This window comes from Corella eumyota, chromosome 4 (genome assembly GCF_963082875.1).
Source record: "Corella eumyota chromosome 4, kaCorEumy4.1, whole genome shotgun sequence".
Classification (NCBI taxonomy): Eukaryota; Metazoa; Chordata; class Ascidiacea; order Phlebobranchia; family Corellidae; genus Corella; species Corella eumyota.
In genome coordinates this window covers 12,812,693-12,831,109 of record NC_137493.1, presented here as the reverse complement: position 1 = coordinate 12,831,109, position 18,417 = coordinate 12,812,693, and the positions used below count along the sequence as shown (strand labels likewise).

General features: G+C 27.0%; 1 protein-coding gene across 2 annotated transcripts; it reads right to left on the bottom strand.

Moving 5' to 3' along the window:
* Window positions 1-119: 119 nt before the first annotated feature.
* LOC145751238 (receptor-type tyrosine-protein phosphatase epsilon-like) lies at window positions 120-10,962 on the bottom strand. 2 transcript variants are annotated; one of them, XM_082567343.1, is made up of 29 exons: window positions 10,663-10,962; window positions 9,543-9,693; window positions 9,281-9,390; window positions 9,029-9,208; window positions 6,501-6,701; window positions 6,302-6,414; window positions 6,115-6,228; window positions 5,748-5,924; window positions 5,536-5,667; window positions 5,383-5,467; window positions 5,086-5,197; window positions 4,865-4,899; window positions 4,590-4,675; window positions 4,387-4,456; window positions 4,072-4,181; window positions 3,873-3,969; window positions 3,622-3,689; window positions 3,352-3,486; window positions 3,149-3,277; window positions 2,822-2,961; window positions 2,506-2,641; window positions 2,293-2,393; window positions 2,095-2,207; window positions 1,929-1,999; window positions 1,681-1,800; window positions 1,483-1,614; window positions 1,237-1,382; window positions 1,029-1,167; window positions 120-924 (listed from the first exon to the last, which is right to left on the bottom strand). In XM_082567343.1, the coding sequence occupies exons 2-29, from the start codon at window positions 9,590-9,592 to the stop codon at window positions 850-852; spliced, it is 3,177 nt and encodes a 1,058-aa protein (XP_082423469.1). In that variant the 5' UTR covers window positions 9,593-9,693; window positions 10,663-10,962; the 3' UTR covers window positions 120-849. The 2 variants fall into 2 exon arrangements, with proteins under 2 accessions (XP_082423469.1, XP_082423468.1); XM_082567342.1 differs by lacking the exon at window positions 10,663-10,962 and having other exon boundaries at window positions 9,543-10,279.
* Window positions 10,963-18,417: the final 7,455 nt, after the last annotated feature.

Here is an 18,417-nt window from a genome sequence, read left to right as displayed (position 1 = left end):
TTGTTGTTCAAAACATTATCGGTTATTGAATTCCTCTCGAAATCATTATTTAGTCTTACTAAAAAAGAAATAAAATAATTCCTTTTTATTTGCAAAATAATGAAACAACAAAGAGGGAATTCAAAAAAAAATTGGTAATTTAATATTTTTCAAAAACTGAAATAAAAATTTAACATGAATATCCTTAAAATATTAAATATTGCCAAATATATATTTTTTTAAATTAAACAGAGTGCAATAAACTATGAATAAAAAAATAGCAATGCGTTACTAATGTAAAATTTCAACATGGTGTTTAATACTTTTTGTAGCCACAACCAGTATGAATATTGTTTATTAGCCTTATGTTAACCTGGTAAATTGTGTGATTTTAAAAATTGAACACTCATTTTTTAACCTCGATATGCTTTAAAGCAGGTGAAATTAAACACATAGCTTCCATTACAGAAAAAAAACTTTATAAATTGAAATATATACAAAAAATGGAATTAAATTCACATAACAAAAATAATAAGCTACAACAAAAAATAAATACCGATTATAACATTCAAAATTTCAATACAAATCATTTAGCAAGGATAATAATCACAAAGTAAAAAAATGTATCAGGCTATGCATTATATAACGATAAAGTCTCCTTTACATATGCGCATTTTAAATAAGCTTATACATATCTGTCACTTAAAAGTACAGTGTTTAAAGTTTTGTGTAGCAAATTGCTTGATATCAAGTTTTTTTTTAACAAAATAATAATACACAGATTTAAGTGGTCAAGTAAACCACATTTATTTCTACAACAAACAAGTTTTAGAACTCATATATTCTGCCTTATAGTTGGAAATTTGAATATTATTCGTAGTTGCCATAAGTTTCAAAGGTTTGAAGATATTGAGAAACAAATTGGTAACAAAAATGATATAGCTCCTGCAATATAATAAATTTGTATAACAAAAAAGTTTTTATAGATTTTTAAGTTTAGATTTTACCTTGTTTAATGCAAAATAAAACTAAAATTTTAAATTACTTACATATTGATTGACCATGTTGGGTCTCATATCTCTAAGATCTTTGATTGCTCGAAATACATCAATCTTACGCTGGGATTTCAATCTTTCCAAGATATTCATCAGTGCAATAAAAAGGCCAGTTCTTGTACAACCATTTCTTCTAAAATAAAACCCAACCAAAATATTATGTTAAAACTCAACATAATATGTTTTAAAAATGAAATTTTACCTGCAATGTACAAGTGACAAACTAGTTTTCGAATCACTGGAAAAGAGCATTTGATTTGTGATAACATCAAGCAAAACCCCAACACTTGGTGGGGTGGTATCACTACTCCAAGTGGTCAAAGTCAGGTGATTTATTGACTTAGATAGCTTGTAAAAGTTTTAAAAATAATAAGAAATATTTTGCCAGTCTTTATAAATCTAGTTACAACATCCCTAATGATTTCAATGTAACTTTTTAAAAGCTTACAACATGGTTGTTGGAAATAGTAAGAAGTTTCTTGATACAGCCTTCCATTACATTCTCTTTAACAACCTCCACTAAGAAGTTACCATGCTGAATGCTTTCACCTTCTCTTGTTGCTGATATCCAATCACAGTTCTATAACCAAATAAATAGGTTATAATATAGTTATCAAAATACTTAAAAATATACTACAATATTTACCACATCTTCCAGTTGAACAATTGTGTTGATAGCATTCTGTGAAACCATATTCCAAAATAACTCAGCAGTGTCATCTTGTGGATTTTGTGCAGCAACAAACTTTCTCACACATTCTGCATTCTTTAACCAACATGAAAAAAACAAGAATTTATTACATACCAAACCCAACAGTTTTTTATGCAACAACTGCCTTAAAATTGTGTGTACCTTCAGTTTATATTAAATAAAAAACATTGTAATTGACTAACCTGCATATAAGATGCATTAACATACACTTTTGACTCAAAACCTTCCAACACCATCACAATATTTTCATCATCTAAATATGAATAAAAAGTAAGCCTTAAGGTATTTTATCATTAGAAAACAATCAATAAGTTAATAGGTTTAACATGTTTCACAATTAAAAATTACTTGGTCTGCATAGAAGATCAACATTTTGATCGGGGTTTTTATCAGCTGTTAAGTAAGTATGAAGGTCTATAAGTGTACTCAGTCTTTTGAATTCGGTTTGAGCTAATTGGCTTCTACAATAAAAAAGTTATTTTTCAATGGCATTCATTTTAATTTCTTCGGTTTTTTATTAATACACTGGTAAGGCATATAACTTACATTTCATTGTTAGATAATTGAGAGTAATCTTGTACTGAAAGATCACTGTTTGGAAGCATGTAGTGTTCCATTACAAGTTTGAATATTAATCCATATTGGTTCTGAATAGAATTGCCAAAGAAATTATGAATGATTTTACATAATAATAAAAATTTAGGATTTAAAAAATAAGTTCAACAGCTAACTTTAGTTTCTATTAAAAAAAAAACTTACAGCATTTTGGACCATCTGAGTTCTATTTTTCCGCATTTCCAGAATAGTTTGATGAATGTCAGCTCCCTTCTGATCTTTGAGTTGATGAAATAAAATGTCCATTGCAATATAAGTTCCTGATCTACCTGCTCCAGCACTGCATTTAAACAATATATCACAAATTAATAATTAAGAGGCATTTATAATTGGCATAACTTCATTTTAGTAAGCCCTTTATATTTTAACTTGCTTTGAGGCTATTTTTTGCTAGCCAAAAGTAAAACCAGCACCATAACCTTTAAATATTAGCTAATGTATACTTGAATAAAACAATAACCTGCAGTGAACAATAATGGGTGATGTGTCAACAGTTGCTTGTTCTACCATGTCATATAAATGAACAATAGTTGATGTAGTTTCTGGTACTCCATGGTCAGGCCAGGCCACCAACTGAATTTGGATGATTTCTTGTTTGACCTTTGTTAACAGAAAAAAAAATGTGAATCAAAAATGTATTTGATATTAGCATAAATAATAACCAATACTTGAAAAGGATACGAAAATGTTCAGGTAATATTGGACTGTAGCTTATTTATTTAAAAGTACATTTGTGAGTGATATACGAATCTATATAATATTGGTATGTTATTGACTTTAATCTAACATCAGGACAAGTAAGGATTAATTTTCTTCTAAAGATTCCCTCAGAACATGATTCTTCAACATTTTGAATTTGAAATTTACCAACTTGTTTGTTTTTGTTGATGTTAGGCCAATACTGAGAACACTTTTCCTAAAAATCAAATAATTAGTTAAAATATAAATACATACATACTTATTTTTACAAAAACAGACAATTTAAGTTACCTTGGCATTTTCTACTAAGCCAGTAAGCATAACAATGACATTAGATTTTTGCTGATATATCATTGTCCAAAAATCGTTGACAGTAAAATCAGTTGGGCCTTGTGCTGCTATAAACTTTTTTTTATGTTTGTAACCCTAAATAAAACAGTCTAAATTTAAAAAAAGGCTATTTTCAGGGCTTAAAAAGGTTGATAAAAACTAATATTAAAATTTTAAGCTGTATTCTGCATTAAGTTAATACACAAAAAGTCTTAGCTAATATAAATTTACATCCATAAAAGCAGCATTTATGTAATCTTCACCCTTGTTATCTTTCAATATAACTCTAGCATGAACAACTAAAATTAACAAGTTTTAAATTAAGTTATAATCCTTATAATATAAATGTAGTTAAAATAGGGTTTATTATTACGAATTCTACAGTGAAAATAAAATGTTAATAGTTTATATAAAATACAGTAGCTAGCGCTCTTATAATTTCGCATGTCTTGTCAATAAACCAAGATTTAAAAAAATCTTACATGGATAAATGTTTTTGTAACGATTTTTCTTCTTGCTACTTTCAAGTTGTGCATTTGTACAAGGAATATCAAACTTCTTGCATTCATCAACCAATTTCTAAAACAAACAAAAATATGTTATGCTATAAAAATGTGAATAAAATCAGAAACTGAAATTTAAAACTTACCATAAACTAGTAAAAACTTAAATTTTATATACCTGAAACAAGGTTTGTAACTTTTTGTTAGTAATAATATCCACATATTTTGATTGTAGATCTTTTCCTTTAATAAAGGTTGGGGATTGAGATTGCTTTTTTGCAGGTTTCACTAAAAACAAAATATTTTAATAAAATAAGAAATGTTATTACAAATGCCTGATTAATTAAAAAACAAAATATTTAAATAAAAACAGCTTATGACTCGGTCCTTTTTAAAACAATCAGTTACTTTTAGATTGTGAGTCAGACTTCTTACATTGTGAATGCATTGATGATTAATTATAAAAACAATATATTAAGTATTTTCATTTTACCTGCACTAGATTTATCTATAACAGCATATACATCATTTGATGATGGAACAAAATTGGCATAGTTGGAATTCTGTATTATTAATAACCATGTCAAATTGATAAAACAACTTTTAACCAAAAAAAACACATTTCAAGTAAAAATCTGTCAATTTAGCCCCCAAAAAATATGTTATTTAAGACTTGTAAAAGAACCAATAACTTACAATGGTAATAGTTGCTTGTGATGTTGGTGGAGCTGGTGATAAATCATTAGTTGGATTGGCATCAGGATTTTTTACAGTAAAGCTTCCTGTAAGTTGTATACACGTTAATATATATCTATACTATATTTTGTTATAGGACATATCAAAAGCAATCTACAGGAAATTAGCGAATAAAGTATGAGGAAGTATTATCATCAATATCCAAAACTGTCATCAGGTAAAAAATTTATATATAGGCTGAGAAGTTTTTACATTAGGAATATGAAAACACTTACCAATTAGTTTTGGTGTGACTTCAGTATCTCTTTTACTAAGGTAAAAAATATAAGTTTATTTATTTAAATTTAAAAAGTACGAACAAAATACATTTAGAAATTGTTTGTTGGAATTTGCCATTTAAAAAAAACTAAACAATATTATTCAGATCATTAACAAAACAATGCCATTTATATTTATTACAAGCTACAAAAATAATTCGATTCCAAATTTTTCTTACCTTCTTTTTTTCATAAAAATAACAACCAAGATGATCATTATTATTAGAATAACACCTACACATGGACCAATAATAGCTGCAATTGGTACACTTGTACCAGTTCCACCACTACCTTTTAAATATTTAAAATTTAATACTTTTTTTAATACTATGTCCATCCTTAACATAAAAAGCTAATTTTTATTGACAAAAAGGTATCATATTTACACTGATTTGTAATTTTTTAGACATTAATTTTAAAATTGCACATATTTAGCCACCAGTCTATTACATGCCTACATCAAACAATGTTTCTACCTGTTTTTAATACTTTAATTGGTGAAACACAAGTTCCATTTACATTTTTCCATTCTCCAAAACCTTCACACGAACCTGCTCTTATCTAAAAAATTAAATCATTAATAATTTATAAGCAAAAAAATATTTTAACTTGAATCAAAAATACATTACCCTAAATGCAACAGTTTTGTTGTAATTATGAACATCCAAAGGTATTTCCATAAAGTATTCATTTTCCATTGTAGTTAATGAGCTGGGATTAAAGGCAATCAATGATGTGCTTGTGTTGCTTTGTCCTTCAATCTAAATTCAAAATAACTTATAATATTTCAACCCTACCCAAGATTATTTTAAATTGTTAACATCTTAATATAATTCCTAACCTCATATGATAAAATGTCATCCACATAACTAGTTGGTATTGGCCACTTAATAATACAATTAGGTTGAGTTGAATTAACATAAGATGAAGTTATGTTATCAGGAATTCCAAAACTGGTTGTAACACTTGAATATGATGTTACTGATTGACCACCACAATTACCTAGTGTTACTGTTACCTACAAAAAATAATTAAAAAGAAAATTATACCATATTTATAACAACAAAAAAAGTTTTGTGTTTGCTATAAATCTAAAACAATAATTAAAAAAAAAATATTTCATGTTAAAAAACTTCTCATTTAATACCCAAAAAAAGAAGTTTGGCCTTTTTCATTTTTCAATAATAAAAACAAGCATAATGTTTTACCCTTGCTATGTAGGTTGTTCTATGTGTTAAACCTTCAACAACAGCATAGGATTGAATATACCTGTAGTGATTTGAAAATACTGCCCTCTGTGTTCTAGATGGTAAAATATCAACCTAATAAATAAATAAGTTCTTTTCTTAGTTTTTTTCAAATTTAACAAGATGATGAATATTTTTACCATCTTACCCATGTTAGCAAGTTCAAGTAAGAATAGATTGATTGAAGCGATAATAAATTTGTACTCCAGGTTACATTAATAGAGTTACTATCACATTGTACAGGATAAGCTTGTGTGGTCACTAAAATATAAATTTGAGTTAAATTACCAACAATATTAATTTACAAATTTTAATACTTTTCTATTCATTTTATAACGTTAATTTACATTGGTATTGGCAGGCAAAGTTGTATGTTTCTGCACAGTTAATTGGTATTAGATTCCAAGAACCATTTTGATAATGAAATGCTGTGCACAAATTAGAAGGAGTTTGTGGTAATGTAAAGAAGTTAACTGGAGTTTGATCAGGCCAAACCCAGTTGTTATCTGAATACTTTGCTCCAATTATTACACGTGTGTCTGGTATATCTGTTATAATAAAATAATAAGTGTTAACAAAAGAATTTGTTCTAAGTGCCATTTTTTTATTGATTTTTAAGTAATGCGCAAACCGTACTTTTATTAAATCTATAAAATTGATTTAGCAATATGTTTTTACCTTATAAAAGTGCCTCTTTATTAAAAAACAAATTGGTATTAAAACAATATATAAAGAAATAAATTTATATTAGGGCAATTCTCATTGGGAAAGTGGTTTTTAAAAAAAAATTAACTTAAATTATTTGTTTAATTAACTTACCTGTTTCTTTGGTTTTGATATTTAAAGTTTAAATTTAAAAAAATTTAGGCAAATAATTTTTTATAAGTGATTTTTTTTTTAAATTTAAAATGTACAAATTTTTTTGCACTTTTATGGCTATTTTAAGCAATAATTTTAAATTAATATAAAAGTTACAAAACAGATTACAACAAATTTGTAATGTGTTAGTATAAGAGGTTTAAACATATGCTTAACATAAGTTAAACAACAAATTCTATATTACAATTTAAAAATCAGCAATTTTTAAGTTTTTAACTTGTAAGAATATAGGTAATTCCGTTACCGAATTTACATAAAAAGTTTTATAACTCAAAATTTAATCAAATACAACTTTTAATATTTTTAATTCTCTGATTTTAGTTGTTAAGTACTATAAATAAAAACTAAACTTTAATGTTCCTTATCAATTTTATCTACAATAATGGTAACGGAATTACGGGTAACGGAATTACAACATCAGAGATTTTGTAAAAATGCTTATTCTGCCTGGTTTAAGTGATTTAAAATAATATTATTATTTTTATTAGTAAAAAAATGTAAAAAAATGAAATGGCATTGTAATATAATATCCATTTTTTTTAATTTTGTGAGAAGGTAGTTTTGAAATTTATAAATTAGTTTTATGGGTACATATATTACTAAATAAAATTAAATAAAAATATTCATAGTTAACAAGTTGATTTTTAACTGATATTTGGCATATTCAAACAATATTATAAGCTATTTTACCCACTAGACTTATTGTTTTTGCATAATTATCCATTTTATTTAGGTGTAACAAATTGTTTCTGCGACATCAATTTTATTACTAATTTAGAGTTTAGCGATTTAGAATTTCAAACATGTAATGTTTGTTTGTTAATTTTATTTTTGGAGTTATGTTTGTAGTTTTTGTTAAAATGGTAGTTTGGAATTTTAAAATTTGGTTTGTTTATTTCTGTTTAAGAGTTTATTTAAAAAAAAACCTAGTAGTTTTTAGTTTTGTAGTTCCGTTACCAGATTTTTTTTTAAAAATTTTAGTTAGGTTTGTTTCTTATTTTAACAGTACCTAAAACTATTTTTTTTAATTTTATCTGAAATTGAGTAAATTTAAGACTAAAGTTACATGCCAAAATTAGACAGTGTCTTTCTGTTACTTAAAGTGTAATTCCGTTACCAGGTTTTTTTAAGTTAATTTGTCAATAAATAAATATTTTTTAAACCCCAACTAAAAAAATTTGGTATCTTTTTGTTGCTTTCAATAAGGACAATTATTTAGACATGTTTAATTTAAGTTAATTTTTATAAAATTCAGACGAATTGGGATTAAGTATTACCCAACTTTTTATATCTAATTTATTGGCGTAATTCCGTTATCAAACATTTTTTACTTTTTAAGAAGCATAGAAGTTCGAACTGGACTTCTATGCTTATAAAAATGTAGAATGGCAATGTATGGGTTGTTTTAACTTAAAAAATGATTTCAATTATATTAAAAAAAAAAATTATAAGTTTGTAAACCACAGTAATTGTAATTCCGTTACCGAAAAATTGCCCATTAATTTATTTATATATACATTAGTTTTTAAAATATATAAAAGCAAACTTTGTTTAAAAAACAGTGTAGCTAAGGATTTAATTTTTAGTTTTATTATAGACATTTTTTTAGTGGTGGATATAAAATTAAAAAAAAAAAAAAATTTTGCTTTTGTTTCTAATCTGCCAAAAAAAAATTTAAAAATACAAAATGCTCACAAAAAGAAAAATAGGATTATTTTCTTATGCTTGCGAGTTTAAAAAAATAAATAAAAAATAGTATCCTTGTGCAAATAATAAAAAATTATTACATAATTAAAAAATAAACACTGCGGCTTCACTATCCCATTAAAACATGCTCAAAAAACTCTTTTATAGTAGATTTAATGACCAACATTTTATTTGTTTAGGTAAAACAAGAAGTTAGGAAAGGTGAAAGTTACCGAAATATATTGTAGATTTATAATCCTAAAAAAAGCTTTTAAGCAAAACGTTAGTAGTTAAATAGTTTTTTTTATACCTGGAACATACACAGTTCCTTCTAAATTTGTAAACCCAGCAACACCAAGATTTCTATCATCAGTGGCAGTTAACTTGGTGGAAAAAGGTTGGGTGGCTCTTCCCAATAGATATCTTAATAGGCCTAGTGATTTAACATCATTGAAAGGTCCAAAAAGTTGAAAGTCAAAAACAGTTTTTCCTGGATATAGAGATTTAATATTTCATTGATTAGTAGGTTTTGTTGCCAGTTTAAGATTGGTTATCTAATTACCTGCAGCAGGTTTATTAACACAATAATCAGGTCTAGGTCCCACTGTTATACCCCACCTTGTAAATCGATATTGACAAAACGTGAGAGGTTGTGTAAATCCTTGTCTTGAACTAAAATGTATATTTCTTTTAGGTAACCAAAGATTAGATTTATATTGCAGTTAAAAGATTAACACAGTCACTAATAAACAGTATAAAAAATATTAAATATTAAGTTTCCAAACAATTAATTTAAATTTTCCATGGCAAGGTATAATGTAAACCTTTTATAAAGATCAACATAAGCAATATCTCCTAAGCGACCAGCACTCATCCAACCATTTATTTCTTCAGGTGATAAAGCATATCTGTATGCTCTGCCTATATTATCTACATGGTTAACTTGCTTGTAAAATATCCACACTCTTTGCAAACCTTATTAACATATATAAACAAAATATTATTACTGTTTTTGTGATACATCATTATGTATTTTAGTAAATATAGTATTTTATTATGAGTGTTACCTGTTTATTTTTTGAACTTAAAAACAATTTAAAACTAACAACTATAAAAACATTACTAGATTTATTTGATAAATAAAATATGGTTCGAAATCGTTTGATTCTTTTTTATAAATATAATTTATTTAGTAGGTTTATTAATTAAATTATAAATTTAAATATGAACTTTTTTATATTTAAACCTAATTTTAACAAACGAACACGCATTCATTGATATTGTAATAGAAAAGTAAACTAAATTTAAAAGCAAAATACCGATCTTAATTTTTTAGTAATCAAACGAGTATTAAAATATAATAATAACAAAACAATTAAAAAAAAAAATTTACACATTTTTGACTTATACTTTAACATTTTACCTAAATTTTCAACCAATATTTTTTACTTTAATAGACAGCGATAAGGACGATTTTTGACGGCGACCAGAACGCTATTAAATTATTCAAGCGTTATTTTATAAAAAAAACTAAAATAATGATTCGTTATTTTATAAAAAAACTAAAATAATGATTAAACGATAATTAGCTAGAGTTAAATCTTCATTTTAAATAGCAACATACAAAATGATAATACCAACAACATATTAAAATTTCAGCAAATTTAATCTTTAAATTTTAATAATAAAATATATTAATTAGTAATTAGTGATAATTAAATGTCGTTAATAGGAGGTTTGCGATTCGTTGGGATAATAACAAACATACTAAAAATTTAGAACTTTTAGTTTTAAAGAACAAAAGTTATCGTCTTTCAAAATTCGTCAAATAAGAATAAAAACAATAATAATAATAAATATAATGACAATAACAATATGTTTCGAAATCTAAGATTTCGAACCATAATAAGCCTTAACCTGACACAAACAACTAATTTTACTTACCAGCAATGCTAAAATCATAAGTTGAAGAACATTAAAATTAATAGTTTTACCATTTCTATATTTGTTGTTGCTTAGATTAATGATAAAATTATTTGTTTGTTCATCTTGGATGGAAGTCAAATTTCCACCATTTTCCTGGCAAAAATGTTCAGCATTTTCCACATTAAGTTGATTGTCTGATAAACTGTATATAGTATTCCCAATTGCAATAACGCTGTAACTGCACGCTAAATGTCCTTAAATGATTTTAATTCGTTAAGCTTCTTGTATTTATTTCCAATAAGAATTTTAATACAAATAAATGGGCCTATGTAAAAGGTGGAGTGCTTGTGCGGAGTGCGGAATATTTTTTGCCTATGTAAAAGGTGGAGTGCATGTGCAGAGTGCGGAATGTTTTATTTTTTAATGACGTCACGATCTGCGTGGGGGACGTCATTAAAATATTATTTCATTGTGTTTATAGCATAAAATAAATAATAAAACAACCGTGATATTCAAAATGTAAAAAAACATTCGAAGCAGTTTATGACTTATTATAAAAGTTTTTGAGCGGAAATGACGTCATAACCCCTCTGTGCCACATTTTTATTGCCCCAATCTTAAAGTAAATTCAATTTTCAATCGAATTTTGCTAACTAAAAGTTGGCACAAAGGGGGTAAAGGGGTCAACGGGAGCAATATTTGACGAAAATACGTATTTCGATTATCAGTTTTTGAGCGGAAATGACGTCATAACCCCTCTGTGCCACATTTTTATTGTCCCAATCTTAAAGTAAATTCAATTTTCAATCGAATGATGCTAACTAAAAGTTGGCACAATAGGGATAAAGGGGTCAACGGGAGCAATATTTGACAAAAATACGTACTTCAATTATCAGTTTTTGAGCGGAAATGACGTCATAACCCCCTTTAGTGTATCAATCGATTGCAAATTGAATTTACTTTAAGATTGGGACAATAAAAATGTGGCACAAAGGGGTTATGACGTCATTTCCGCTCAAAAACTGATAATCGAAATACGTATTTTTGTCAAATATTGCTCCCGTTGACCCCTTTATCCCCTTTGTGCCAACTTTTAGTTAGCATCATTCGATTGCAAATTAAATTTACTTTAAGATTGGGACAATAAAAATGTGGCACAGAGGGGTTATGACGTCATTTCCGCTCAAAAACTGATAATCGAAATAGGTATTTTCGTCAAATATTGCTCCCGTTGACCCCTTTATCCCCTTTGTGCCAACTTTTAGTTAGCATCATGCGATTGCAAATTAAATTTACTTTAAGATTAGGGCAATAAAAATGTGGCACAGAGGGGTTATGACGTCATTTCCGCTCAAACACTGATAATCGAAATACGTATTTTCGTCAAATATTGCTCCCGTTGACCCCTTTGTGCCAACTTTTAGTTAATATCAATCGATTGCAAATTGAATTTACTTTAAGATTGGGGCAATAAAAATGTGGCACAAAGGGGTTATGACGTCATTTTATTACAAAAAAAAAATACTCCGCACTCCGCATTCTGTACTCCACCTTTTACATAGTGCCCAAATAAATCTAATTGACGATAATCAATTATTCAAGTTTTAAGTCAAAACCACGTGATTTAAAAATGTGGGAATTTCCCTAATTGATGTTAGTAAAATTGTTATTTTTTTATATTTATTCTCTATCCAGAAAAACTTACTTCACAACTTAAATATAGGGAACGATAGCATTTTTCTTACTTTAACGAAGTTTTAAGTTGCGTTTAACAGTTTTAGAGATTATTTACTGTAAAAAATTTACGTAAATATAAAAATATAATAAACAGAAAATAAATAATGAGTTTACATATTTCTGTAAGTAACAAAAAGAAAATAAATCTTACCTCCTTCAATTAAAGTTAAAAAGCTTAAAATAACTACGATAAACGTATAAATCCAAAAATTATTATATCCGTCGATATTTTTCATGTTGCTTAGCCTACATATAGCTTTTACTACACTTATAGCCCGTTTTAACAAAAAAATAAAACACAAATGATTAATATAACACCTTTAGTTTTAGTCTAAACCTCTATATAAATTGACTTTACAACTTACCCTTATGAGTCAATATGGAATATTAGTAGAAAGAAACACACCACGTGATTATTTTCAATTGTGAAAATAACGTAGACAAGCTTATACTTAGTGCATACAACATGTTAGTTTAACGTAAAAATATTTTTTTAATTAGCACTTGCTTAATTAAAACCTAATTATTACAAAAATATTAACGAAAAATTTTATTTAATACTTTAAAAGTTATTATTAGAACTCTGTATTTTTAAATTGAACATGTTAAGTTTATAAAAAAAAAAAAAATCGCTTAATCATAAAACGTATAGACTTAAATTGCAAGCAAACACTGTTTCCACTAGAAATACAATTTCTAGTTTTACATTTGAAAAAAATAACAGTTCAACGAAATACATAAAAGACCTACAAAACATCTTTTGACCTTTTTGTTGTTAGTTGGTCTTGGTTTAAATTTACCTTTTAAAGTTGCTGCATAATAGTTCATTAATTTCAATTTTTTATTGTTTCCTTATTAAAAACAATGAATTAGATTGCCGATGAAAATATTAAACAGCCTGTACGTAAACCGTTCGATTGTTAAAGTAGGTAAGTTGCTGAAATAAATATTGTTTGTATGCACTGTAACTTTGCACATACTTTTATAACTTTAAATCATAGAATATATAAAGTGAAAAGAGAAACAAACACATAATTTAAAAAAAAAATATTAACATGATAAAATTTATAACTTATCAATATCAATATTTATTTTTACTATAAGAAATTATTTAACCTTTTTATACATTTAAGCAGGTAAATTGAACCCTATTAAAGAAATAAAAAAAAATAACTTTTTATAATACGCGAAATCACTTGGTCATGCAAGGTTTAAAACTAAACCAGTTTCACTGATACAACTAACATGTTTTTAAAACTCTTATATTTTGTCTAGTAATTATATTTAAATATTATTCGTAGTTGCCATAAGTTTCAAAGGTTTGAAGATATTGAGAAACAAATTGGTAACAAAATTGATATAGCTCCTGCAATATAAAAAAAAAGGTTAATAATACAGGCTCAACATGGGGTAATTTTATTACTAGACCCAGTCTTTAGAGTTTACTTACATATTGATTAACCATGTTTGGTCTCATATCTCTAAGATCTTTGATTGCTCGAAATACATCAATCCTACGCTGGGATTTCAATCTTTCCAGGACATTCATCAGTGCAATAAAAAGACCAGTTCTTGTACAACCATTTCTTAAAAAATGAAACCAACCCAAATATTTTGTTATATCTCTACGGGATAAGTTTTAAAAATTTCATATTTACCTGCAATGTACAAGTGACAAACTAGTTTTAGAGTCACTGGAAAAGAGCATTTGATTTGTGATAACATCAAGCAATACCCCAACACTTGGTGGCGTGGTATCATCACTCCAAGTGGTCAAAGTCAGGTGATTTATTGACTTAGACTGTTTGTGAAGGTTTGAAAATTAATAGCATAATAGGAATTTCTTTGTTAATCTTACAAAATTAATTTATTTTAATAGCTTACAAATTGGTTGTGGCTAGATGAAAGAGTAAGAAGTTTTTTGTTACAGCCTTCCATTACATTCTCTTTAACAACCTCCACCAAAAAACTGCCGTGCTGAATGGTTTCCCCTACTCCCGTTGATGATAGCCAATCACAATTCTATAAACAGAATATTTATTTATAACTTTTTAATTGAAACACCTAAAAATAGATAAAAATTACCACATCTTCCAGTTGTACAATTGTGTTAATAGCATTCTGTGAAACCATATTCCAAAACAACTCAGCAGTGTCATCTTGTGGATTTTGTGCAGCTACAAACTTTCTTACACATTCTGCATTCTAAAAAATAAAAAAAATAGTTATTTCCTTAAGAAAGTTGGCTACTTACACTTTAATATAAAACAATTAACATATAGCCTTAAACATTTAACTAACCTGTATATAAGATGCATTAACATACACTTTTGACTCAAAACCTTCCAACACCATCACAATATTTCCATCGTCTAAATAACGATGAAAATCAGCCTTTAAGTGTTTTATAATAATAGGTTATAATAAATTGAGTTTACTAATTAAAAAATTACTTGGTCTGCAAAATGGATCCACATTTTGACCGGCATTCTTATCAGCTGTTGAGTAAGTATGTAAGTCTACAAGTGTACTCAGTCTCTTGAACTCCGTTTGAGCTAATTCGCCCCTTAATTAAAAAAGTTATTTTTAAACATCATTTATTTTAAACCTTTTATTTTTTTAATTATAAACAAGTATAGCATCATGTAACCTACATTTCTTTGCCAGTTAATTGGGAAAAGTCTTGTACTGAAAGATCACTGTTTGGGAGCATAAAGTGTTCCATCGTTAGTTTAAAAACTAGCCCATATTGGTTCTAAAGATATTGCCAAGTATTACTAGTATTACTGGCTTTTACGTAATAATAAAGGGAAGTTAAATATAGGACACAAGAGAAATGTAGTTAAGTTGCTAATACTAACAATTGCAGAAAAATACTCACAGCATTTTGAACCATCTGGGTTCTATTTTTCCGCATTTTAAGAATGGTTTGATGAATGTCAGCTCCCTGTTGGTCTTTAAGTTGATGAAATAAAATATTCATTGCAATATAAGTTCCTGATCTACCTGCTCCAGCACTATATATAAACAATTCATCACAAATTAAGAACAGATAGGCATTAACAAAAGCATGCCCCTCAAATTTTAACTTGCTCTGAGGCTAGTTTTTATCGCATCGTGTAAAATATTGATTGATGCTGTATTATAATTGAGGAAAAAAAAACGAAATTTAGACTTGCTAGTTGCTAGCCAAAGGTAAAACCAGCACCATAACCTTTAAATACCAGCGTATATTTGACCAAAACAATAACCTGCAGTGAACAATAATGGGTGATGTGTCAACAGTCGCTTGTTCTACCATGTCATGTAAATGAACAATAGTTGATGTAGTTTTTGGTACTCCATGGTCAGGCCAGGCCACCAACTGAATTTGGATGATTTCTTGTTTGACCTTTGTTAACAGAAAAAAAATTAAAATCTAAAATGTATTTGATGTTAGCATAAACAATAACCAATACTTAAAAAGGATACGAAAATGTTCAGGTAATATTGGACTGTAGCTTATTTATTTAAAAGTACATTGGTGAGTGATATACGAATCTATATAATATTGGTATGTTATTGACAAGATAATCTTACATCAGAACAAGTAAGAATTAATTTCCTTCTAAAGATTCCTTCCGAACATGATTCTTCAACATTTTGAATTTGAAATTTACCAACTTGTTTGTTTTTGTTGATGTTAGGCCAATACTGAGAACACTTTTCCTAAAAATCAGATAATTAGGTAAAACATAAATACATACTTATTTTTACAAAAACAAACAATTTAAGTTACCTTGGCATTTTCTACTAAGCCAGTTAGCATAACAATGACATTAGATTTTTGCTGATAAATCATTGTCCAAAAATCGTTAACAGTAAAGTCAGTTGGACCTTGTGCTGCTATAAATTTTTTTTCCTGTTTGTAACCCTAAATAAAACAGTCTAAATTTAAAAAAAGGCTACTTTCCGGCCTTAGAAGGGTGATAAAAACTAATATTAAAATTTTAAGCTGTATTCTGCATTAAGTTAATACACAAAAAGTCTTAGCTAATATAAATTTACATTTATAAAAGCAGCATTTATGTAATCTTCACCCTTGTTATCTTTCAATATAACTCTAGCATGATCAACTAAAATGAAAAAGTTTTAAATTAAGTTATAATCTTTATAATATAAATGTAGTTAAGATGGGGTTTATTATTTAAAATTCTACAGTGAAAATAAAATGTTAATAGTTTAAGATACAGTAGCTAGCGCTCTTATAATTTCTCATGTCTTGACAATAAACCAAAATTTTTAAAAACTTACATGGATAAATGTTTTTGTAACGATTTTTCTTCTTGCTACTTTCAAGTTGTGCATTTGTACATGGATTATCAAACTTCTTGGATTCATCAACCATTTTCTAAAACAAACAAAAAAATGTTAGGCTATTAAAATGTGAATAAAATCAGAAACTGAAATTTAAAACTTACCATAAACTAGTAAAAACTTCAATTTTATATACCTGAAACAAGGTTTGTAACTTTTTGTTAGTAATAATATCCACATATTTTGATTGTAGATCATTTCCTTTAATAAAGGTTGGGGATTGAGATGGCTTTTTGGCAGGTTTCACTAAAAACAAAATATTTTAATAAAATAAGAAATGTTATTACAAATGCCTGATTAATTAAAAAACAAAATATTTAAATAAAAACAACTTGTTTCGGTCCTTTTTAAAACAATCAGTTACTTTTAGATTGTGAGTCAGACTTCTTACATTGGTAATGCAATGATGATTAATTATAAAAACAATATATTAAGTATTTCATTTTACCTGCACTAGATTTATCTATAACAGCATATACATCATTTGATGATGGAACAAAATTGGCATAGTTGGAATTCTGTATTATTAACAACCATGTCAAATTGATAAGACAACTTTTAACCAAAAAAAACACATTTCAAGTAAAAATCTGTCAATTTAGCCCCCAAAAAATATGTTATTTAAGACTTGTAAAAGAACTAATAACTTACAATGGTAATAGTTGCTTGTGATGTTGGTGGAGCTGGTGATAAATCACTAGTTGGATTGGCATCAGGATTTTTTACAGTATCGCTTCCTGTAAGTTGTGTACACGTTAATATATATCTATACTATATTTTGTTATAGGACATATCAAAAGCAATCTACAGGAAATTAGCAAATAAAGTATGAGGAAGTATTATCATCAATATCCAAAACTGTCATCGGGTAAAAAATTTATATATAGGCTGAGAAGTTTTTACATTAGGAATATAAAAACACTTACCAATTAGTTTTGGTGTGACTTCAGTATCTCTTTTATTAAAGTAAAAAATTTATATAAGTTTATTTATTCAAATTTAAAAAGTACGAACAAAATACATTTAGAAATTGTTTGTTGGAATTTGTCATTAAAAAAAACTAAACAATATTATTCAGATCATTAACAAAACAATGCCATTTATATATATTACAAGCTACAAAAATAATTCGATTCCAAATTTTTCTTACCTTCTTTTTTTCATAAAAATAACAACCAAGATGATCATTATTATTAGAATAACACCTACACATGGACCAATAATAGCTGCAATTGGTACACTTGTACCAGTTCCACCACTACCTTTTAAATATTTAAAATTTAATACTTTTTTATTAGGTCCATCCTTAACATAAAAAGCTAATTTTTATTGACAAAAAGGTATCATATTTACACTAATTTGTAATTTTTTAGACATTAAATTTAAAATTGCACATATTTAGTTCCCATTTTTTTACATTCCTACATCAAACAATGTTTCTACCTGTTTTTATTACTTTGATTGGTGAAACACAAGTTCCATTTACATTTTTCCATTCTCCAAAACCTTCACACGAACCTGCTCTTATCTAAAAAATTAAATCATTAATAATTTATAAGCAAAGAAATATTTTAACTTGAATCAAAAATGCATTACCCTAAATGCAACAGTTTTGTTGTAATTATGAACATCTAAAGGTATTTCCATAAAGTATTCATTTTCCATCGTAGTTAATAAGCT